Below are 24,749 nucleotides of genomic sequence, written 5' to 3' on the forward strand. Positions count from 1 at the left end.
ATTCAAAATAGCGCCGATAGCCTTTGACCTTACTATGTCACAGGGGCTACCGGTGCCATTGGTCGGCCCCTGTCACATGGTAGGAGCAATGGATGGCTGGCACCATCTTGTGCTCCTACCATGTGACAGGGGCTGACCAATGGCACCGGTAGCCCCTGTGACATAGTAAGGGCAAAGGCTATCGGCGCCATTTTGAATACTGGCAGCCAACGGCGTGAGTGCAGGAGATGGCTCCCGGACCCCCCACTGGACCACCAGGGAGTTTTGGTAAGTCTTGGGGGGCTCAGAAGGGTGGGGGGTTGTAGTTAATTCAATTTTAGCCAGGAAACAAATAAGAATGAACGCATGAACGTATCGGGGGGCCCCCCTTGCCGAATGCAACGTATCTGCCCTCCGACAAATATGAATTACGAATGCAACATATGCCGTCCCTCTGCACATCCCTAGTTTCTGGTCAACTATCCCAAGTCCAGCCTAGTTCCATATCAAACCCTATCCTTCATAGGAGCCGACCTGGACACCGTGCAGGCGAAAGCATTCCTCCCTCTGGATCGAGCTCGTACTCTCATGTCCCTAGCGCAATGCCTCCAGGATCAAGATTACATGACAGCTCATTTCCTCATTTTGCTGGGTCATATGGCATTCTCTGTACATGTCACTCCAATGGCTCGTCTCGCCATGAGAGTCATGCAATGGACTCTGAAGTCCCAGTGGGTTCAGGCTTATCATTCCTTGTCCTGCATTGTCCACATTGCCAAGGAGCTCCGCATGTCGCTGGCCTGGTGGATGCGGCTCTCCAATCTTCTTCAAGGCCTTCCCTTTCAAATTCCAGAACCCTAAATTATCCTGACAACGGACGCCTCCAACCTAGGTTGGGGTGCTCATGTCGACGGCCTCCAGACTCAGAGGACCTGGTCTCAAGAGGAAGCCAAACAGATAAATTTCCTGGAGCTTCAGGCGATCAGATATGCCCTCAGAGTCTTTCAGGATTGCCTCTCAAACAAGGCCATCCTGATTCAGACTGACAACCAGGTGGCGATGTGGTACATCAACAAGCAAGGGGGAATGGGCTCCTAACTTCTGTGTCAGGAAGCTGCACAGATATGGGCATTTGCTCTTTCCCACTCGATGTACCTCAGAGCGACCTACTTGGCGGGCGTGGACAATGTTCTAGCGGACAAGTTGAGTCGAACCTTTCATCCGCATGAATGGTCTCTCAACCCTACAGTAGCGGACACAATCTTCCAACATTGGGGGCATCCACAAATAGACCTCTTTGCATCCATCCACAACCGCAAAGTAGAAAACTTCTGTTCCCTCACTCGCAGCTGCCACTCACAGCCGAGGGATGCTTTTGCCCTCTTGTGGTCCAGTGGTTTCCTCTAGGCGTACCCTCCACTTCCACTCATATCAAAGACACTCATGAAGTTACGAATGGACAAGGGCTTAATGATTCTGATAGCCCCTCACTGGCCACGCCAAGTCTGGTTCTCAATCCTCCGGGATCTATCAGTTCGCCGGCGCATCCCTCTAGGGTAGAATCCTCTTCTGATAACTCAGAACGGCGGGTGCCTACACCACCCCAACCTCCAGACCCTGTCCCTGACGGTATGGATGTGGAAAGGTTAATACTTCAACCTCTTAACCTTTCGAAGTCAGTATCCGGAGACCTGGTAGCTTCACGAAAGCCTTCCACGAGACGCTCTTATCATTCTAAGTGGAAAAGGTTTACGGTATGGTGTGTTACGAGCGCGTCCTCCACGCTGCTGAAGAACCGAGGGTTTGGAGGCCTCGGGTTCTGTTGCGGGCGCGAGGAGCACGGTCGCCTCTAGAGCAGGTGGTGTGAGCCCTTGGGCCACAGCGAGACTCAGGGAGGAGCCCCAAGCCACACCATGGGAGGTGAGCCAGTGCAAGCATGGAGAGCTAGGCGAGGCAAAGCTGAAACAAGGACTAGTGGACAGGGTCTGACCCTCAGCTGAACCTGCACGCCCATGGCAACCAACAACGCAATGTTGATTGATGAACGGTCCTCCGACTGTTCCAAGCCCTTTTGGACCTGCCGCTGGGTAACGGCATTGGGCAGCAGGCCGGACAGAGGACGAGGACAGAGTCCTTGAAACACAGAAGACATCATAGATGAGGGCCGAAGCAAAGACATCATAGACGCTGAAACAAGCAGGAATGTGGAGGGATACGACAATGGCACTGTCCCTCAGGGCGCCCTATGCTGCCAGTACAACTGGTCAGGTCACGGACCACCCTGTCCTACACCCACAGGAGCGGGACCAGCGCAGGAAAGGTAAAGCACTGCACAAGCAGTCCGAAGAGGGTTGCTGCACTCCTGGCAGCCTAAAGCAGGTTGCTGCACTCCTGGCAGCCTAAAGCAGGTTGAAACATCAGGAACTGGAACAGGAACAAACATCTGGAACCAACATCAAGGAAACAGGCAGAGACACAGGACAGGGAGCCGTCAAGACAAGCGAAGACCACGGAGGTCCTGGACCGAGGAAGAAGCACAGACGACTGTGAAACTCAATCCGAAGGTAAACAGGAACTGAAGTGAAAGTCCTTTTATACTGCTGCATGCAGGCAACTCCCTGGGAGGAGTTCACCTGGACTGCCCCTCGCTGGCCCTATAACGGAGGTGGAGTGCCGCGGGCCGGCCCCTAGGGAGAAGGGCATGGCCGAACCAGGAAGTCCAAGCGGAGCCAAGCAAGCCACAGGCAGGCCTCAGGAACAGCTAGGCCTCCCAGGCCCTGGAGCAAATCCTGGATGGTACACAGGCGAGGCCCTGGCTTCGGAGCGGCCTCCAGAGGAAAGGTGAGATACCTCCTGTAGCGCAGCAACGGGGGATCATAACATGGTGCACATCCATGTCCATAGAACCCTTCACTTGTTCCACTGCAAAGTTTCTTGACTATCTCTGGCATCTGTCAGAATCAGGCCTGACAACCTCCTCTATAAGAGTGCATGTCAGTGCGGTAGCCGCTTTCCACAATGGAGTAGGAGATGTCTCTATTTCAACACAGCCCTTAGTCACATGCTTCATGAGAGGTTTGCTCCACTTTCAACCTCCATTGCGCCCTCTGGCCCCCGCTTGGGACCTTAACGTGGTCTTAGGGTGGCTCATGAAACCTCCATTTGAGCCTCTCCACTCCTGCGATCTCCGCTATCTCACCTAGAAAATAATTTTTCTTCTCGCTATAACATCCGCTCGCAGAGTTAGTGAGTTACAGGCATTAGTCATCTACCCGCCTTACACAAAAATTTTACATGACAGAGTGGTCCTCCATACACACCCTAAGTTTTTACCAAAGCTAGTATCAGAATTTCATCTTAATCCATCATCTTACCTACTTTCTTTCCAAGGCCCCATTCAAACCCAGGAGAAAAGGCTCTACATTCCCTGAACTGCAAATGTGCCCTAGCCTTTTATCTGGAGCGCACGTCAGCCCACAGGAAGTCCACTCAATTATTTGTTTCTTTCAATAACATCAAATTGGGCAGTCCAGTGGGAAAACAGACCCTTTCCTCCTGGTTGGCGGACTGTATCTCCTTTTGCTACCAGCAAGCAGGCATTCCGCTACAAGACTGTGTGAAAGCACACTCTGTTAGGGCCGTGGCAACCTCAGTGGCACACCTTCGTTCAGTGCCACTTATTGATATATGTAAGGCTGCGACCTGGAGTTCTCTCCATACCTTCGCAGCCCATTATTGCTTGAATAAGGCTGGCCAGAAAAATTTCATTTTTGGCCAGTCTATCCTACTATAGAATTTGCGCAGAATTCTCCCTTCCCGCAGATTTCATCCCTCACCTCGCAGAATCCACTGTAGCACGGCACGAGCAAGTTCGCCGTGCACAGAGATACTGACTCTAAGAGATCAGCTGGAGAAAAAAAAACAGGTTACAGCAGGACTGACCCGAGGCTTCTTCAGGTTAAGAGAGATGAAGGCAGCATGTCAGAAGCAGCGATAGGACAGCAAGAAAAACACACTTTGGATATAAGGAGAGCAGCTGCAGGTGCTGAAACAGTCAGGGACTGGTGTTACATCATCAGTCGTCCTGAAGGAAACACAGGTTTGTTGTTCTGCAAAAATGTGCTTCCCGCAGTGAGGGATGGGGATTTCTGGTGCTATCTAAAGAGCAACATAATTTAGCCCTCAGGGATGCATCAGGAGATGTCACTGGCAGATCCATAAACAATTTGTGACATCGGAGGGGAGGGGGAGAGTGTTTCTAGTAGGGGCTCGAGGTATGAGGGGAAAGCAGAATGGAGATAGGGGCAGAGGCCACAGGGGATTCATATTTCCATTTGCTCCGAGCCAGAGGTTTGCAGCCTTTGACTTGTGTGCCCTGGCACTGGACAGCTGAGCGGACTCTGACTTCCACCGCAGAGGTTGCATTTAACAAACATCATCTCCTGCAAGACCGGTCCCACAGCAGCGGGAGATTTTTGGTTAAATGCGACTCCTGGTGCTGCATGTGAGGCTTGGAGCTAGCTTGCTGATCCAGGTAGTGATGGCTGTCATTGTCTGCTCAGCTGTCCAGTGCCGTGAGTTGCTGCCCTTGGCCTAAAGCAGGTGGAGATGTGAATCCTCTTTTGACCTCAGCTTCTTTTCCTGTTTACCTCCTCTCATGAAAATACTGGATTGCACTGAAATGAGGAATAATTTGCAAAACATATTGTATTATTTTGACAATTAAATGTGCAGAATTATGCAGAATTTAGAAAATGTGCATGCAGAATTTTCAATTTTTTTTGCGCAGAATTCCCCCAGGAGTATGCTTGTCTTGTGAGAAAGCAGAGTTGCTTACCTGTAACAGGTGTTCTCACAGGACAGCAGGATGTTAGTCCTCACGAAACCCGCCCGCCACCCCATGGAGTTGTGTTTGCTTGTGATTTGTTGTTTTATTTTTCGCACGTATTTCTTGCTATACAAGGGACTGAAGGGGGACCCCTGCTGGATGCAGGGTTAGTGCCATGCTGGGCATGCCCAGTAGGTGCCAGTCAAAGTTCTAGAAACTTTGACAAAAGTGTTCCATGATTGGGCTCCATCCTGATGATGTCACCCATATGTGAGGACTAACATCCTGCTGTCCTGTGAGAACACCTGTTACAGGTAGGCAACTCTGCTGTCTCCAGTTACTTCCAGTGTTCCCAGATTTACATGAGACTGGATTCAAATTCTCTCAACTTCTGTGGAAATGTCCCTCTAAACATGGGCTTAGAATATGGTAATGTTACCTCCATGGTAACGAAAAGATAATTATCCCAAGGTGGCTGGAGAATTCTAACAGTGACTGGATCCTTTCCCACAGTACCTGAGGTCTACATTGAATCCCTAACTTATCCTGGCTTTGTCATATGTTCTGGGGTGGTAATTCCGGTTGAGGGGGACTCCTGATGGTTCTCCATTTAAGATTCCTCTTCAAAAGACAGTGACTGGCCTCTCAGGAGGAATTTCCCATACTAGAAATGGTTACTAAAAGTCTCCAGTTTGAGGGGAAAGGGAGGGGGGACAGAAACATTCTCCCTTTCCCCAATGGTAGAAAAATACAACTTAAAAAAATTTGAATCAGGATTTGTTCTCACACTGAGTGCTACACGCTTCTCTTATGCTGGTTCAAAAAGTGTACAGTCCCTTTAAAATCCAAACCCACAGGGAATCCTGGGTGAAGGAAGGAGCACCTCACCAGAATTTAAGAATGTAGAGCCTGGAAGGGTAGAACAGGCCCTAGGGAGCAGGAAGAGACCCACCCTATGCTAAGGCCTGCTAAGTAGGGGGGTTATACTCATACAGGGGTCGATTTTAAAAGGCGCATGCGCACATCCATGTGCATGTGGTTCCCAGCGTGCGCACATGGACGCGCTGATTTAATAACATGCGCATATTGGCGCATGCATGATATAAAATATGGTTCCCATGCAAATATGCGCACTGGATTTTTCATATCCACATGTGCGGGCAGGTAGCCTTTGCGCATAGGGGGGGAATTTTAGAAAAATATGTGCAGCGATGCGATTGGACGTAGACCAGTTCCCTAACCCTAACCTTTTCCTTCTTCCCTCTTACCCTCTCTTCCCCGACCCTTAAACTTACTCTAGCTATCCCCAAATTTTTTGGTTTTCTACCTACTGCTCCTCCAGAGCAGAAGTAAACGCAGTTCGGCTGGCTGCTGGCCCACGCTTCCCCGGGACAGCGTCTAATGGCGCTGTCCTGATGCGCCTCCCCCTCCCTGCCCAGACTCCACCACCCAGCCTGCCCCTTTCTTCTGGCCCGGCACTTGTGAACGTATTAGGGGTTACGTTCGTGGCCGGGCCCTTTGCTTAATGTGTGCGGCACATGCAGGGCCCAGCCACGCCAGTAACCTCCGATTTTTATGCATGCAGGGCTTTTAAAATTCGGGCTACATCTATTACTTACAATTTGTTTAATGTAGCGCCATTATAACATCATTGTGCCCCTCCCTATCAACCAAACTCATATGCAACTTTTATATTTTTGTTGTTATTTTTGTTTATATACAGTAATAAGCAATTTACCTTGAAAAGGAGCACGAGTCCAAGCATGTAATCAATGGCATCTGACATGGGCCACATTTTGAGTTATGTCTTCATGAGGGGTGCAAACTTTTTATAAACGCTTTTTGGTAACATGGCCAGCTGTGGCTTAGGAAAACAGCCAATGGAAATAAGGATGCAGATTCTGGCTGTTCCTTAGGTACAGTTTATTTACATTGAGAAAACCAAAATCAAAAAGTGCAACTTACCTTAATTTCAGATAACATATAGCCCTTAAACGTACTAGGTCTTAGTATAGGGTGGGTTTCTCCCTACTCGCTGGGGCCTGTTTTAAACTTTCTAGGCTCTGAATTCTTAAACTCTGGTGAGGGGCTCCTTCCTTCACCCAGGATTCCCTTTGGGTCTGGATTTTAAAGTGGACCAGGCGAGACAGCTGTGCCCAGTCCTTTAAGGTAGTCCAAGGGAGTTTTCAATATACGTCCTTACATAACCTCCCCCTCAGTTCAGCCTTGTCGAGGTGAGCGCCTGCTTGTACAAGGGACAAGTCTCTGAACATGAAATCCACATTGGTGTTTTTCCTTTCCTGCCCTATATCTTATTTGATAGTTGAAGGTCTGTAGGGTCAGGAACCACCTCATCACCCTTGCACTGGATTCCTTATTTCTAATTATTCATAGGAGCGGTTGGTGGTTCATTATGAGCATGAACTGCTGGCTCAGCAGGTAGTAGCTCAAGGCCTCTAAGGCCCACTTGACTGCCAAGACCTCTTTCTTAACTGTTGAGTAATGTCTTTCCCATGGCATCAACTTCCAGCTAATGTATGCATCAGGTTGTTCTTGACTATCCTTCTCTTGGACTAAGATAGCTCCCAAGCCTACTTCTGAGGCATCGGTCTGCACCATGAAGGATTTGGTGAAGTCCAGACTGATCAGGACTTGTCAGAGCATATCACCTCTTTAAGAGCCTTGAAGGCCTTCTCTGCTTCAGCTGACCACTGGACCTTCTCTGGTGCTTTTGTCAAGAACATCCATGTGAGAGGCTCCACATTCTCCAAGTAATTGGAGGTAAAACTTCTGTGGAATCCTGTAAGGCCTAAGAACACTCTCACTTTGTTTTTGTTTGTGGGACTGACACCTATGTGATTGCCTCAATCTTCCTGGTGAGGATGGACTTCTTGCCCTCCCAGCAAGCATTTCTTGGGGTTAGCTGTTAGTCCTACTTTCCTTAGACTGTTTAGTATGGCCTGGAGTTGGCTTAGAAGTGTCTTCCAATCTGGGCTGTACACCACAATGTCATCCAAGTAGGCGGTTGCAAACCTGTGATGTGGGCAGAGCAGGCAGTCAACTAAGTGTTGAAACATTGCAGGGGCACAGTAGAGTCCAAAAGGGAGGACAGTGAACTGGAAAAGTCCATTTGACGTCAAGTACACAGTTTTCTTATTTGCCGTTGGTGTGAGAGGCACCTACCAATAGCATTTTGCAAGGTCCAGGACAGAAATGAACGGGACTGACTTCAGCACCAATGCTATGGGTGAAGACCAATCCCTATTAGTCTCCTCTATTACCCAAAACTGGAGCATCTCCTTTACATCAGTCTTAGTGATGCAGTGCCTGGCCTCTGGAATCTAATAGCTGTTGCTGTACCACAACTCTAGGAGGCGTAATGATGTCATGCTGCACCAGGTGGGTACGACTGGGCAGGTTCGATACAATCTCCTTGACATGCTGTACAGCTGCTTTAAGTCAGCTGTCTGTGGAGTGGACAACTGCTCTCCAAAAGGAACTTGGGCTCGGTCCACTTCAGGTCTGACCTCTGAGCCAAACTCTCCTTCTTGTACCACTCCGCACTCCTGTACAACCTACTTCTTCGGGAGGTTTACGTGGTAAATTAGACTTTTCTTTTGTTTATCTTTTTGTAATCCACAGGCCCTGTTTTCTCCATAACTTCATAGGGTTCTTGCTAATGGACTAATAACTTGCTTTCCGAAGATGGGAGGAGGAGAAGGTTGTAGTTCCCCGGCTGGAATACTCTTTGGACCGTGGGGCGATTGAATGCTCAAGCTTGGATACCCTAAGCCTTTCTAGGCATAAGCAGGTCACCTCCCCAGCAATTTTGCACTCTGACAAAGTAGTTAACGAGGTTTTGCCCAGGGTTACCTTCGTCTTCCCAAGTCTTGCAAGCTATGTCCAAGGTTCCTTTTGCTCTCCTCCCATACAGTAACTCAAAAGGGGAAAAACTCCATAAATCTCTGTGGTACTTCATGGATTGCAAACAGTACATAAGATAGCAATGAGTCCCAATTCTTGCCATCTTTATCTACAAGTTTCCTCAAAATTTGTTTGAGCATCCGATTGAAGTATTCGACAAGGCCATTGGTCTGTGGGTGATACTCCAAGGTACGTAGAGTTTTTACATTGAGCAAGGTGCAAAGTTGTTTCATTACCTTGGACATGAATGGGGTTCACTGATCTATCGGGATCTCCTGGGCAGCCCAAGTTGTGAAAAACCATCCATTTGGGCGGTTGCCACCATTGGAGTTTTTATGTTCAGTAGTGGTACTGCCTCCGATTATATTGTGGCATAGTCCAGCATGACGAGGATATACTTATTTCCTCAAGTAGATCTCCTTATTGGCCCTACAAGGTCCATGCCCACCCTTTCAAAGGAATCTCGATTAAAATCATTGGTATGAGAGGTGCCACCCATACACAGGCAGGCTTTGTGAGTTGGCAGGTAGGGCAGGACCATCAATAAAACTGGACCTGTTTATGTAGGCCCAGCCAATAAACTGCCAATATTTTTTCTCAGGTCTTTCCTCCCCTCAGGTGACCCCTTAGAAGGTGGCTGTGTGCTAGTTTCATGACCTTCTGACCATATGGTTTGGGAACTAGGAATTCTCCCAGGACAAGCAGGATGGTAGTCCCCATAGATGGGTGACATCATGAGATGGAGCCCGGCACGGAATACTTTTGTTAAAGTTTCTAGAAACTTTGACTGGCACACTGAGCATGCCCAGCATGCCACTATCCCCACAGCCAGCGGGGTCCCCCTTTAGTCTCCTTTTTTACATGGTGCTGTTGCCTCGTGGAATTTTGGAGCTCTTCATCTTTTTTTCCTACACGGAAACAATTTCTCGTTTTTCACAGGTATTTCCCGCTCCGGGCTCCCCCTTCACGAATTGGCTCGTCCGGCGTTTGGTAGGTACATTTTTCTGAGTTGTTGTGGTCGGTTCCCGAGCAGCTAACCCCCTTGGTGGCCGTCGGCCACCAACTGTGTGTCATCTTTTTTCAATGGTGACCAGCTTCCGGAAGTGCCCCCAATGTCCGCAGACCATGTCCATTACGGACTCGCACAACAATTGCATCCTCTGCCTGAGGCCTTCCTACAATGTTTGTCAGTGTCCCAGTGGCACACAGATGACCCCAAAAGGCTGGCAGGCCCACCTGGATAAGATGGATCATTTGTTTGGTTTCTGACAATCAGCTCCATCGACTCCAGCTCCGGGGACGTTGAACCAGGGGGATCGTTCTGACTCAGGGCTGTCATCCTCTGTGTCCCGTTGCGATGAAAAAGGCGCGGGGGATTGATCCTCACCAGCGTTGGGCCAATCCAAGGCCTTGGGATCGTCTTCCTCAGTGCCGGAGAAGGACCGGGCCGAGCACCGAGGGAAGCACTGACTGTCATCGCCGCATGGTGCCGGCACTGATAAGAGGGGCACCGGCCTTGGCCGAACCCCCTTCCAAGCAGCCATGAGGCGAGGAGGCCCTTTCCTCCTCCAGGCCTGGGAGACCCGGGCATTCCCACTGATCTCAGTGTAGTATACTTAACCTCCTTGGACCCCTGTGGTTATGCCCCCATCTGCCTTCTCCCCCATCTGTGCTCATTCCGCCCGAATTTCGTGAGGAGTTGGACCATATGGTCCAGCAGACAGTGTTCCGTGCCCTTGGGGGCCTCAAGCAACCACCGGCACTGGCCTCCATACTGTGCCAGAGCCAGCACCCTCAATGTTGGCGCCCCTATTGGAGAGGCTGGACGTGCCACTTGGTGCCTTTGCCAATGCAAGCCGATTCCCAGAGGTCCTCCGGTGCCCTGTCCATCGCCAGCTCCATCCTCCGATACTATCCCGATTTTGGGTTCCTCGGAGGAGAAGGATGCGGCTCCTCGCCTGCCACCACGGGTAGTGCCTTCGGTCCCTGAGCCATCGAGCACTCTGGAGCCCCCAGGTCAACAGAGACCCTCGATGGTCCCAGTGCCCTCAATACTCACGCGGCCGACACTGAGGCCCCCTGATAGGCCATCAATGCCGGTACTCCGGGTCCCGGGGTTCGGCCTTCCCTCCTCAACCCAAATGGGTCGGTGATTGAGGGAGGCCCCTTATGACCTATAGGGCGTTGAGTCCTCCGAGTTTTCCTTGGAAGCTGTGGATGATCTTTCCGTCGGAGCCTCACCCTCAGAGGACTTGTCCTTCGCCAGTTTTGTTCGGCTGATGGCGGAGGCCATACCCTTTCAACTTCTGACTGAAGAGGACACCTGCCTTAAAATGTTAGAAGTCCTCCATTTCGTGGACATCCCGAAGGAGGTGGTGGCTGTACCGGTACACGAGGTCCTCTTTGAGCTCCCCTGTCGGTTATGGGAGCACCCAGGCCCTGTATCTCCAGTCAACTGGAAGACGGATGCCATTTATTTAGTTGCAACAGGCCCTGGGCTTCCAGAAGAGCCAGCTCCCACACCAGTCCGTCGTAGTGGAGTCGGCTCTTAAGAAGGCCAAAAGGGCCCGCACGCATTTCCTCGGCTCCTCCGGGGAAGAATCAAAGGGCCTTTGATGCCCTAGGGCCACAAAGTCTTCCAGGGGGCGATGCTCATGGCCCGGATGGCGAATCAGTTGTACATGAATCAGTATAACCGTAACCTCTGGAAGAAGGTCCAGAAGCTCGCAGATGGTCTCCCACAGCAGTTCCAAGAAGGCTTGGAGTCCATCGTGCAGAAGGGGTTCGAGGCCAGCAAGCATGAAGTGCGAGCAGCCTGTGACTTATCTGAGATGGTGGCAAGTGTGTCGGCGGCCGGTATTAGAGCCTGGCGCTGGGCCTGGCTTAAGGCCTCCGACCTCCTCCCTGAAGTCCAGGAGAAGCTGGCTGACCTCCCATGCACAGGGGCAAACTTGGCCCAGCTAAAGGACAACCGCAAATCCCTGCAGCAACTGTCCGCCAGCACTTCCGACCCCCCCCTTAGCAACCCTGTCGGGCACCATGTCGAGACTCCAGGAAACCTTTCTATAGGCAACGGAGATATTATCCTCCAGCCTCTTGAGCTCGCCTGGCTCTGGCTACCCCAAAGGGTCATCCATGCCAACAGCAGGTGCCTCAGGCCCAGCCTGTGCTTCAGCCCAGCCCTGTGGCAGGATTTTGACTGGCGCAGAGAGATCAGCAGCCTGACCCAGGTACCCACACCTGTTTGCATACCTGGGTGTTAAGCATCGTGAAATGGGGGCTATCGCTTAAATCTTCTCAACATCCCGCCAGACTCCCTTTCCTCACCAGGGTGGAGCTTCGTGGAGCATGCGACTACCCTCGAGTTGAAACTCTCGGCCCTGTTGCGGTCAAAAGCCGTTGAACCGGTTTCCTTGCACCCAACAAAGCCGGGGGTTGTACTCCAGGTACTTTCTCATTCCAAAGAGAACAGGTGGCCTCCGTCCCATCCTCGACCTCCGAGCCTTAAATAAGTTCCATAGGCAAGAGCAGTTCAAGATGGTCCCATTGGGCACCTTAATCTCACTTCTTCATCAGGGGAATTGGCTCTGCTCTCTCGATTTGCAGGACACCTTCGCTCACATTGCCGTATTTCCACTTTTATCGGAAATTCCTGTGCTTCTTGGTAGGCCAATGGCATTTTCAATACAGGGTTCTACCCTTTGGCCTTGCCTCCACACCCCAGGTCTTCACCAAGTGCATATCTGGATGACTGGCTCATCAGGAGTTCCTCGAGGGAGGGAGCCCTCTGGGCCCTGCACGCAACACTGAGTCCTCTAGTCACTGGGGTTTCTCATCAATTATCCAAAATCCATGCTGACACCGTCCCAGTGGCCCAGCTTCATTGGAGCAGACCTGCACACCACAGTGGCCAGGGCATTCCTGCCCAGCGATCGGGTGACAACTCTGGCAGGCCTGGCCAGGTCCATTCATCACCGACGAACGGCCTCTGATTGCCTGCTTCTGCAGCTGTTGGGCCACATAGCAGCATTGGTGCACATCACCCCGATGGCTCGTTTGGCCTGGTGGGTCTGCCAGACGTGGTGGGTCTGCCAGACGTGGATCTCTTTGCGTCCCCTCAGAACCACAAAGTGAGTCGCTTCTACTCCCTGTACAGGGAGGACAGGGAACCAGCTGTGGATGCCTTTGCCCAATCCTGGAGTGCGGGTCTCCTGTACACATATCCTCCGATTCCACTCATAGGCAAGACCTTCATGAGGCTCCAGCAGGACAGACGCGCCATGATCCTGATAGCCGTGCACTGGCCGCGACAGGTCTGGTTTCGAATCCTGCGTGACCTGTTGGTCCAGGAACCCATATGCCTGGACACCTCTCTCATCCTCATCACACAGGACTAGGGCAGGATGTGCTTCTCAAACCTCCGGTCATTAACCCTCAAGGCCTGGAAGTTGAAAGGCGAGTTTACGGTCTCTAGAACTTTCAGACAATGTATCACAAGTCCTGGTAGCTTCCACCCAGAAGTCCTACCAATCGAAGTGGAGGAGGTTTCTCGGCCTGGTGTGCAGAGCAGGGTTTTGACACTTTCATCTGTCTCATGCCTTGGATCTTCGACTATCTCTGGCGTCTCTCAGAGTCAGAGTTGCAGACTACTTCGATCCGCGTCCACCTGAGTGCCATCAGCGCCTACCACCGAGGAGTTGGTGACACTCCGATATCTGTGCAGCCCTTAGTGGGGCGCTTCATGAGAGGCTTACTTCAGTTGAAGCCTCCACTGCGTCCTCCTGTTGTGGCCTGGGTCCTCAACGTAGTCCTAGCGCAGCTCATGCTACCTCCATTTGAGCCTCTGCACTCCTGTGAGTTTAAACACCTCACCTGGAAGGTTGTCTTCCTGGTGGCAATTACTTCCGCTCGTAGGGTCAGTGAGCTGCAGGCACTGGTGACCTATCTGCCTTATACGAGGTTCTTCCACAACAGGGTGGTGTTGCGGACTCACCCTAAGTTCCTGCCTAAGGTGGTGACTGACTTCCATCTGAATCAGTCTATTCTACTGCCCACCTACTTTCCAAGGCCACATTCCCACCAAGGTGAGCGGGCTCTGCACACCTTGGACTGCAAGCGTGCTCTCGCTTTTTACCTGGAGCATACTGCAGCCCACAGGCAGTCCAACCAACTCTTCGGTCTCCTTTGACAAAAATATGCCTGGGGTTGCGGTGGGCAAGCAGACTCTGTCCAATTGGTTGGGCAGACTGTATCGCTTTCTGCTATGAGCAAGCGGGCCTTCTTCTTGGAGGCCAAGTAACGCACACTCAGAGCGGGCCATGGCAGCATCGGTGGCTCACTTCCATGCAGTCCCCATTGCTGAAATCTGCAAGGCTCGAAGTGGAGTTCCCTACACACATTCACAGCCAACTACTGTCTGGACAAGAATGGTCAACAGGACAGCGTCTTCGGCTAGTCTGTCCTTCGTAACCTGTTCCAAGTGTGAGAACCCAACTCTCCCTGTCTAGGGGCCCCAATATGTAGTTCAGTCTGCCTCCCATGTTGCCAACAGCACTCCTGTCGTTGTGCCTGTTGCACATATTGGGTATCTGTTGGCCCAGTATGTTCCGGGGGCAGTCTGCAGCTGGTATTTCACCCATCTGTGAGGACTACCATCCTGTTTGTTCTGGGAGAAAGCAGAGTTGCTTACCTGTAACAGATGATCTCCCAGGACAGCAGGATGTTAGTCCTCAGGAAACCCACCCACCACCCCTTGGAGTTGGGTTCATTTGCATTTTATTTTATTTTTCACTCGTCTTATATGCTTTGATACGAGACTGAAAGGGGACTCCGCGTGGCTGTGGGGATAGTGGCATGCTGGGCATGCTCAGTGTGCCAGTCAAAGTTTCTAGAAACTTTGACAAAAGTATTCGCGGCTCGGGGTGGGGTCAGAGGCTCCCGGCACAGCGGCCATTTACTGCTGTGCCAGGGATTATGTGCCGGCAGTTGGCCGGCGCACACAACTTTCTTCAGCCCTAGGGCTGAAGTAAGTTTTACAATAGGAAAAAAAAATGAAAGAGGTAGGGGGTAAAGGATGGGGGAGGTAAGGGAAGGGAAGGTTGGGTGGGGGGGGGATTGGGAACGGGGGAAGGCCAGCGCGGCTCGGCGCACAGCAGGGGCACAATTGTGCACCCCCTTGCGCGCGCCAACCCCTGATTTTATAACATGCCTGCGCCTATGTTATAAAATCGGGTGTATATGTGTGTGCGCTGGGTAGTACGCCTGCGCGTACCTCTTAAAATCTATCCCAATGTGATTGAAGGAAGAGAGAACAGTCACAGTGGCAAGTGATCGATTTAGGATGTGATGGATGCAGCAGATGATTGCAGAGGAGATAGAACTGAAGAGCAGGGTGTGAATGGGGTCAGAGGAACAAGAAGTGAGTTTGGAGGAGGAGAGAAGATGAGCTGTTGCTCCCTCTGTGATATCATTAAAGGAAGAAAGTGTGGCAGGGGCCAAATGATGGAGAATTCATGATTAATCTTGAGAATCATTTTAGGGAAGAAATCAGTCATAATCTGAGCAGAGATGGAAGGAGGAGGCAGTATGAGGAGGGAGGTGAGTATGGCAGAGATGGTGGGGGTTGGCGATAAGGATGTTTGTCAGATGGACATGATAATTTTACATGGTGGGTATGCTGTAATAGCAGTTTGAGGAAGGAGGTGAGCATGAATTAAAAATGTATGAAATCAGCATGGGAACGGCCTTCAGCCAGAGTCACTTTGCAGAATTGGTGCAGGAACTTAGAACATGAACTCTTGAGGTGAGCCAAGGTTGGGGTTTGGCATACCTTATTCACTGGGGGAGGGATAAGGCAAGAATGTCCAAAGCAGGGGACGGTGTAGTGTTATAAGAAGAAACTGCATCTCCAGACTCTGATAAGTTTGTGGAGGAGGGGAGATGAAAATGTATCATCCCCTTGACTGCTTACCTCGCGGGGTGTTCCTGGGTCTGGGTCTGACCTGGCAGGCCCCCCCCCCCCCCCCCCCCCAGGGCAGACTCCTTCGGACCTCACGTTTCTTGGCACCTGGTGCCTCCATCTGGGAAAGAAGGTGTTAGTGGATGGATTTCCCTCCCTTCACCCCTGGAAAACAATGGGACTTTGAACAAGGCTGGCAATATGTACAAATATATACAGTTTATTAGACTATACAAGTATATACAGTTCTACATGACTATGTACATTGCTAATAGGATGTCAAGCAGCACACTTATCTACTCGTGGTTAGTAGTTTCAGTCTACACAACTATATATATTTCTACAAGGTAGAAAGAACATTTAATATTTGGCAATTTGGGGTTGTTGGCCCCCACAGTATTCCACCCTATAGAATAGAAGGGACTTCTTGTGTTCCTGCTTACTCAATTATTATTATAATCCTCCTCCCTTTATCCCAAGTCTCGCCTATGTGAAAAGATGCAACTGGGCTGGTAGGCAGTGTTGGCCTGGGGGGAGGGGGGGTTCATTGTATCTAAACCATCTCCTTCCACTCTGCTGAGAGACAACTCTTTCTCCTGATCTGTCCCTGGAGTCCCCACCCTCCTGGGGAACCCAACTCCACCTCCCGCTGGGGTCCACACCCTCCACAGTCTCAGCTTTCAATGATTTTAGGTCTGCTAAGCTCATGGCCAGTCATGTGCTGCTACCTAGCCTGGATAAGTCACCTTCTCTCAGCCTGGATTTTGCTTTTTCTGTTGTCCGACCCTGTACAGATCACCTCTCAGCCAAAAGGCCAAGACCCAGGCAGGCCCACAGAAAGAGAACATGTGCACACCCCTGTATCTTGCCTGGCCAATCCCCCAGTTGTCTGGGAACTCGGTACTCATGTGTCTGAATATCCTTGTTAGTCGGGGTGAAAATCTGTTTGCTTCCTAGGTCTGTTTTCCAGTACATTTCTCTCATAAATCTCTTTCCCAGTCATAGTTCTGTAACTTAGGAGTTTGAATCCTCTGATTATTTTTTTTAATAATATTTCCTATAAAATTACCAGCAGAAGTCCAGGGGGCTGTGACTTGCAAATCCCCTACCTGAATCTGTGACTCATCTATTCAATGGTCAGTTAAGCACCTTCACAGTAAGGAGTATTTTGGGATTTTGGGCTGGCTGCTCAAGTTAAATAGCTGCATTGTTCTCCCCCCCCCCCCCCCTTTTTTTCCTACAGTTCACTTAAACGGTAGCATGCTCAAAACTCCATCTCTTGTGTGTGTGTGTGGGGGGGGGGGGGGTGGTCAAGAATTATACCATTGCTTGCTATCTGAACAAATGTTGGAAATATGTCCTATTGTAATTGTGATACAAGTAATTATAGTTTTTTGCATAGGAAATACCAGTGAGAATACAAAAGCAGCAAGTGAGTCAAAAGATTCAGCATATGCTTCTCAAGTAAGCAAAGCATTTCTTTTCTATTTTATACAGATGTGTTTTCATTTGAAAATAAACAGGGAATTTCATTTATTTTTCTTTATTTTTCTTTTCCAAAGAAGCCATCAGCTCCAGCAGCACTCAAAAACATTACAAATTAAAGTGCCCATCCCCCCAGGCCTACCTACACCTCTTTCCACCAACCCATCTTACCCAATCAACAGGACTGAAAAAATCTAAATGGAGCAAGAGTGCTCCTAAGGCACTACTACCCTACCATGTTGGCATTTAAAAATGGCCCCAGCCAACCCTGAAGCCGAAGTCATGTTGTAATACATAGGTAGGTAGGTATTAACATACAGCAACATGGCTCTGGCCTCAGGTCAGGCACCATTTTGAATATGGATACCTTGAGGGGCAGGATTACCTGGGGATTGCTCTTGCCCCATTTGTACTTAGACCAATGGATGAGGTAAGATGGGTCTAGGTAGAGAGTGTATCAAGCTAGGTAGAGAGTACATTGTACAAATCAAGTCCTCTTCTACCTTTCATCGCTCCAAATGACTGAAAATCTTCAGTGGTGTCAACTTTGCTGTTCATACCTCTGACTGGGTATGTAAAACTGCCCCCAAACCTACCCCACCCACCCCCCAGCTTCACCCTGAGTTAAAAGTGCCCCCTCTTACAGTGGTATAAATAGTAAATTTCCCTGTACGTACCAGGATCAGTCCAGACAGCTGGGTTATGCCTCCCCTCCAGCAGATGGAGTCAGAGAGAAAACTGAAAGCACCCCCTAGATATACTGGTGTGCCACCTGCCATCCTTCAGTATTTCCTCTGACTCCAGCAGATTGAGAGGCATAACCTGCGGTCCTGTCTGTCCTGACAAAAATCCTTTCAGGTGTTATTTATTGCTTTACTGTCTATACTGTCTAGATCAACTGGTCTCATTCTTAATTTAAAAAAAAAAAAAAAAAAAAAGGTTTTAAGTCTGCTAGATTTTTGATTAGCGGTTGTTCTATTTTATTGAGCGCAGCGTTAAGGCAGGCGCTGAGAGCATTGCTCTCACTCATTTACCCGGATTAGTGTGTCCCTTTTGGTCCTGGGGGAGAGTTTACCGGTGGGCCGGTCACCCTCCCCCCCCTCTAATTACATTTATTCCAGGTTTATTAATCTGAAGGGGGCTTTCTTTTATTTACAGGCGGCAGGGGCAGGCAGTGATCTAACTTTAAGCCCTAACCTGCCGCGCTTCCAGTCACTGACCAGGGACTCCGGAGGGGATGGAAGGTTTTCACCCGGCGATTTGCAGCTCCGAGGCAGCTTGCTTTTGGCGCGCTTTTACTGCTTCCTGAGGCTATTTACCCTTGGCGCGTTTTTTCCTTCAGCCTCCGGATGCCGCGGTCTTCGGCCTGCACGGCCTGTGGAAGGGCGGGGGCGCGACTCTCCAGGGAGGGTCTCTGCTCCCGCTGCATTCCCGGGGGCGAGGGACCCTCCCGGGGGCCGAGCGCTGCCCGCAGCGGCGCTTCTGGTGCTTCTTCGGCGCGGCTGGGGAGACTGGAAGCCGCGCGATCGTCGGCCCCGCCTCCTAGTGAGAGGGAGCCGGCGGCCATCTTGGCCACGCGGCAGCCGGATGAGTCTGCGTCGGAGGATGAGAACTCCTCTCCTCTTTCACCGCCTGCCTTAAGCCCGTGCAGTGGCTCAGAATTGGATGCTCCTCGGGCCCCCCCCCCTCCGGCACCACCCGCGGGGGGCTCAAGAAACGGAAAGTACCATTTTCTTCTAAATTTGTGCTTTTGATGCACCAAGCGTTCTTGGAGGCAGAGGCAAGTTGGGAGCCAGATGATCCCCCTCCCGCAAAGGTTCCTAAGGGGTCTCATGTCCAGGGAAGGTCTGGGGCTCAGGAGAAGGCGGGGGCTTCCGACAGAGCCGGAGCCCAGTCATTCGGGGGTGCTGGGAGTCCGGGGACCCAGGACCCTCACCCAGGGCTCTCCGGATGGCGCAGGGACGGAGGTCTCGGACGCTCAGGGGTCTCTCGAAGGGGATGATCCCCAAGTTTTGCGTCTATTTGGCAAAGACGAACTTAACTTTTTGATCCTTCATGTCTTGAAGGAATTAGAGATCCCAGCGCCACAGCAGGACACGGATACTTCCACAGGGGACGTAGCTATGGCGGGTCTGAGGGCCCCCCACAAACCTTTCCCTTACATTCCAAGGTGTTGCAGCTAGTATCTAAGGAATGGGAGGTTCCGGAAGTGTCTTTGCGAGTTAGCAGGGCAATGAATAAGTTGTATCCCCTGCCCTCAGATTCTTTGGAGATGTTTAAGGTCCCTTCGGTGGATTCGGCGGTCACAGCTGTGGTTAAGCATATTACGATTCCCGTCACGGGAGGGGTAGCCTTGAAAGATCTCCAAGATCGAAAGTTAGAGGTTCTATTGAAGCGCATTTTTGAGATAGCGGCCTTAGGGGTCCGTGTAGCGGCATTGTACCAGTATGGTTCAGAGGGCCACTCTCCGCTGGGTTCAACAATTGCTTACCACACAGGACCTCCCGCTGGCCGAGGCGGAGCAGGCCAATTGTGTGGAAGCAGCAGTCGCTTACACAGCAGATGCCTTGTATGATTTGTTGAGGACCTCGGCCCGCACTATGTCATCGGCGGTCGCTGCTAGGCGTTTGCTTTGGCTCCGTCGTTGGTCGGCGGACGCTACTTCTAAATCACGTCTAGCCTCCTTTCCCTTCAAGGGGAAGTTGTTGTTTGGTGAGGAGTTGGATCAACTCAAAGACTTGGGGGATAATTAGGTGTATAAGTTACCAGAGGACAAGCCCTGGCAGTTTCGATCTTTCGGGAATGTACGGTCCCGGTTTCGAGGCCAACGCCGGTTTCGCATGGGAAGGGGAGGCCCCTTTCCCCAAAAGCAACAGGGTCCCAGGTCTCAACCTTGGACTCCTTCCTTTCGAGGCAGGCGACCACAGCGATTGGGTTCCTCCCAGAACTTGCCCGCCGGGAAACCTTCACAATGAAGGCACGCAGGCCCATTCCTCCTTCCCCCGTATCGGAGGTTGGTTGTCCCTGTTTTGGGAGGAATGGGTCAAGGTCACTTCAGATCAGTGGGTCCACGACGTGGTTCGTTACGGTTACGAGTTGGAATTTGCTCAGCCCCTCCGGGATCTTTTTATGATATCTCCTTGCGGTCCTCGGGAAAAGCAACTGGTTATAGCCCAAACGGTGACCCGATTACAGACCCTGGGGGCAGTAGTGCCCGTTCCTCCGGATGAGACCAGGACAGGCCGGTATTCTATTTACTTCGTGGGTCCCAAAGAAGGAAGGTATGTTCCGGCTGATTTTGGATTTGAAACGGGTGAACAAGGCCTTGCGCGTCCCTCGGTTTCGCATGGAGACTCTAAGATCTGTTATTGCTAGGGATGTGAATCGTTTTTTGACGATTTAAAATATCGTCCGATATATTTTAAATCGTCAAAAATCGTTAGAGCCGCGATACAATAACAATTCCCCCGATTTATCGTCAAAAAATCGTAAATCGGGGGAAGGGGGAGGGCGGGAAAACCGGCACACTAAAACAACCCTAAAACCCACCCCGACCCTTTAAAATAAATCCCCCACCCTCCCGAACCTCCCCAAAATGCCTTAAATTACCTGGGGTCCAGAGGAAGGGTCCCGGTGTGATCTTTCACTCTCGGACCTCCGTGCGTTGTAGAAATGGCGCCGGCGCTACCTTTGACCTGTCATATGACAGGGCAAAGGTAGCGCCGGCGCCATTTTATTTTTTTTGTCCCCCGACTGCAGGAGCGTAGGAGATCGCTCCCGGACCCCCAGGGACTTTTGGCCAGCTTGGGGGGGCCTCCTGACCCCCACAAGACTTGCCAAAAGTCCAGCGGGGGTCCGGAACGACCTCCTACCGCAAATCGTTTTTCCGTACGGAAAAACGATTCGACTGCAGGAGGTCGTTCCGGACCCCCGCTGGACCCCCAGGGACTTTTGGCCAGCTTGGGGGGGCCTCCTGACCCCCACAAGACTTGCCAAAAGTCCAGCGGGGGTCCGGAACGACCTCCTGCAGTCGAATCGTGTTGCCTATCACACGATTCACATCTCTAGTTATTGCGGCCGTCCACAAGGGAGAGTTTTTGGCTTCTTTGGATCTGGCCGAGGCGTATCTTCACATAGGGATCAGGGAGCATCATCAGAGGTTCCTCAGATTCATGGTGATGGGGGAACACTTCCAGTTTTGCACCCTTCCCTTTGGGTTAGCCACGGCTCCAAGAGTGTTTACCAAGGTTCTCGTGGTAGTCGCAGCTTTTCTGCGACGTCAAGGAATATTGGTGCATCCCTACCTGGACGATTGGCTCATCCGGGCAAAGTCGGAGGACGCGTGCAGACGGGCAGTCCAGTTGGTGGTACAGCAACTTCAATCGCTAGGCTGGGTAGTCAACTTTGCAAAGAGCCAGCTGGTTCCGAGTCAGCAGTTAGAATTTTTGGGAGCACGTTTCGATACCTTGGTGGGCAAGGTATTCCTGACTCAGCAGAGAATGGAGAACCTGAAGATTCAGGTCCAGAGCCTACTGGATCTCCCGTTGCCTACGGCCTGGGATTATTTGCAAGTCATTGGTCATATGGTTTCTACTCTGGAGATGGTGCCGTGGGCATTTGCACATATGAGTCCTTTGCAGAAGGCTCTCCTTTCTCGCTGGGACCAGAGATCCGAGGATTACGGCGTTCAGTTGCCACTGTTGGAACTGGCGCGGTCCAGCTTAGCTTGGTGGCTAATCCCGGACCATCTCTTGCAGGGAGTGGACCTGGATCCGCCCCCGTGGGTGGTAGTGACGACGGATGCCAGTCTGACAGGCTGGGGAGTGGTCTGTCAGTCACGAGCGATACAGGGAATGTGGACTCCTCATCAGGCTTCTTGGTCCATCAACCGTCTGGAGACCAGAGCGGTACGTCTAGCTTTGCGTCACCTACTTCCGATGGTACAAGGTCGGGCGGTTCGAGTTCTATCGGACAACGCCACCACAGTAGCATATATAAATCGCCAGGGCGGCACGAGAAGTCGGCCGGTGGCGGACGAAGCGTCGTTGTTGATGACCTGGGCGGAACGTTATCTATCCCGCATCGCGGCCACCCACATTGCAGGCGTAGACAATGTTCAAGCAGATTATCTAAGTCGCCAATACTTGGATCCCAGAGAGTGGGAGCTCTCGTCCGAGGCAATGAGTCTCATCACCCGGCGGTGGGGGATTCCGTGCCTGGATGTTGTGGAGCGCTAGGAGAGCGATCCCACTCCTGGGAGATGTGTGTGCCCTTGGGCCGCGGCTCGACGCCAGAGAGGTCTGAAGAGGTGCCGCGGGAGGCGTGGCATGCCCAAGCATGGGCTGGACGGTAGCAAGCTGGAGTGAAGACTGGCTGACAGGCCCTCCTCCGGACCTGCACGCTTCGGAAAACCCAACAACGCAATGTTGGTCTTGTTAACAGTCCTCCGACCGTTCCCAGCCCTTTCGGACCTGCCGCAGGGTACGGCACGAAGCGGCAGGCCAGATGGAGGCCAGGGCAGCGAAGACTGGAACATGGATTTAGACGAGACTCAGGAACGACGTAGACTCAGGCACAGACGTGGGCTCAGGACGAGGTGCAGGATGCATAAACGTGGACTCAGGCACAGACGTGGACTCAGGACGAGGTGCAGGATGCATAGACGTGGACAGGCACAGACGTGGACTCAGGACGAGGTACTGGATGCACAGAGGTGGAGTCAGGAACGAGGGCTGAAGGAAGACATGGGCACTGTCCCTCAGGGCGCCCTACTCAGACCATCCGCGGGACTGAGTCGCGGACCACCCTTTCCCATGCGCGCCCTACTCAGCCCTGGAAGGCTGGTCGCGGACCACGCAGAGAGCGGGAGAACACAGGGAAGAAGCAGGTTGCTGCACTCCCGGCAGCTCAAGGCAAGGATATGCTGCCCTCCTGGCAGCTCAAGGCAAGGATACGCTGCCCTCCTGGCAGCTCAAGGCAAGGATATGCTGCACTCCTGGCAGCTCAAGGCAGGTTAAAGCATCAGGATCAGGAACAAGGATTAAGACAGACCTCAGGGCTGGAACAAGGACATCTGGAACAGCAGGAACATCAGGACTGGAACACGGATACTGGAACAGGAGACACACCTCAGGGCTGGAACATGGACATCTGGAACATCAGGACTGGAACACAAGTACTGGATCAAGAGACAGACCTTGGGACTGGAACGGCAAGCAGACATCAGGACTGGACGAGGAGCTTCGACAGGTAACAAGAAACATAGGACCTTGCAGAAGTGCTGGAACACGGACGACTTCCTGGAGCGAAGGATCTCAGGAGTGACCAACTCCTTGCGAAGGCAAAGACAGACTGAACGCTGAGCCCTTTAGTAGGGCTGATGAGGACAACGCCCAGGGAGGGGTCAGCAGGGGACCACACCTGGCTGGCCCTTGAAGAGGAGTAGAGAGGCGTGCACCCGCGCCCTAGGGAGCTGGAGAGAAGAGCTGGAAGCTGGTGGCGTCCTCAGCCACGTGGAGGGCCCAAGGAAGCCGCGGAGCAGCCCTGGACTGGAGCAGCTCCCAGCCGCAAGGACTGGAGCAGGAAGAAGCAGAGAGAGGTAAGGCTGGCTGCAGGCACCGGCAGGGAGAACAGAGAGCTGCAAAGACTGAAGCAGGAGAAGGGCTGACTGCAGGAACGGCTCCATGCCGTGAAGACAGCCCCAGGAGGAGAGGTAAGACTGCAGGCAGAGTAGAGAGCTGTAGCAGGCTGCAGACACCGGCAGGGACGGCTTCCTTGCCAGGCAAGGACCCGGGCTGAAGCAGGCACCGGCAAGGACGGCCTCCCTGCTGGCTGAAAGGTCCCGGGATCGCAGCAGTACGTCGGGGGAAGACAGAAACAGGAGCAGAGGAGCTTGGCCGCATGGCAACAGCTGCGGGGACAGCCCCAGCTGATTCAGGGAGAAAGAGAAGCAGCCAGCGTCAGCAGCCCGACTGGCTGTGAGAAGGTAAGAGCCTGCCCACGCTCCTCGCGGGCAGGATCGCAACACTGGACCTGATGGCGACTCGGCTAAATGCCAAGGCAGCGCGCTTCTTCAGCCGAAGGCGAGAACACGGGTCGGAAGGACTAGATGCACTAGTGCTTCCATGGCGTCGTCACATCCTACTCTATGTGTTTCCTCCATGGCCCCTAATAGGCAAGGTGTTAAGACGCATAGAATCCCATCGCGGTGCAGTGATTCTGGTGGCTCCAGAGTGGCCAAGAAGACCATGATTTGCGGATCTCGTCAACCTCGCGATGGACAGGCCCTTACGTCTGGGCCATCTTCCGAACCTTCTTCGGCAGGGGCCCGTATTTTCGATCTGGTGGATCGCTTTTGTCTGGCGGCTTGGCTTATGAGCGGCGGCTGTTAAGGAAGAAAGGGTATTCAGAACCTGTCATTTCCACGCTCCTTCGCGCGCGAAGACCCTCTACCACGCTTACTTATGCCAGAGTGTGGAAGGTGTTTGACTCCTGGTGCGCCGCCTCTGAAATTCCGCCACGCCGGGCTTCGGTAGGTAACATCCTTACTTTTCTGCAGGATGGCTTGAAGAAAGG

At 52.0% G+C, this 24,749-nt stretch overlaps 1 protein-coding gene across 11 annotated transcripts in view; it reads left to right on the forward strand.

The window, feature by feature from the left end:
* The window catches only part of C4H14orf39 (chromosome 4 C14orf39 homolog), a 702,704-nt gene that overhangs the window by 438,784 nt on the left and 239,171 nt on the right, over positions 1-24,749 (forward strand). For all 11 annotated transcript variants that reach the window (XM_029598172.1, XM_029598168.1, XM_029598170.1 and 8 more), the window contains one exon: positions 17,092-17,153. In XM_029598172.1, the coding sequence (XP_029454032.1) occupies positions 17,092-17,153 (62 nt within the window). The remainder of the gene's footprint in view (positions 1-17,091; positions 17,154-24,749) is intronic.

The sequence above is a fragment of the Rhinatrema bivittatum genome, chromosome 4 (genome assembly GCF_901001135.1).
Source record: "Rhinatrema bivittatum chromosome 4, aRhiBiv1.1, whole genome shotgun sequence".
Lineage (NCBI taxonomy): Eukaryota > Metazoa > Chordata > Amphibia > Gymnophiona > Rhinatrematidae > Rhinatrema > Rhinatrema bivittatum.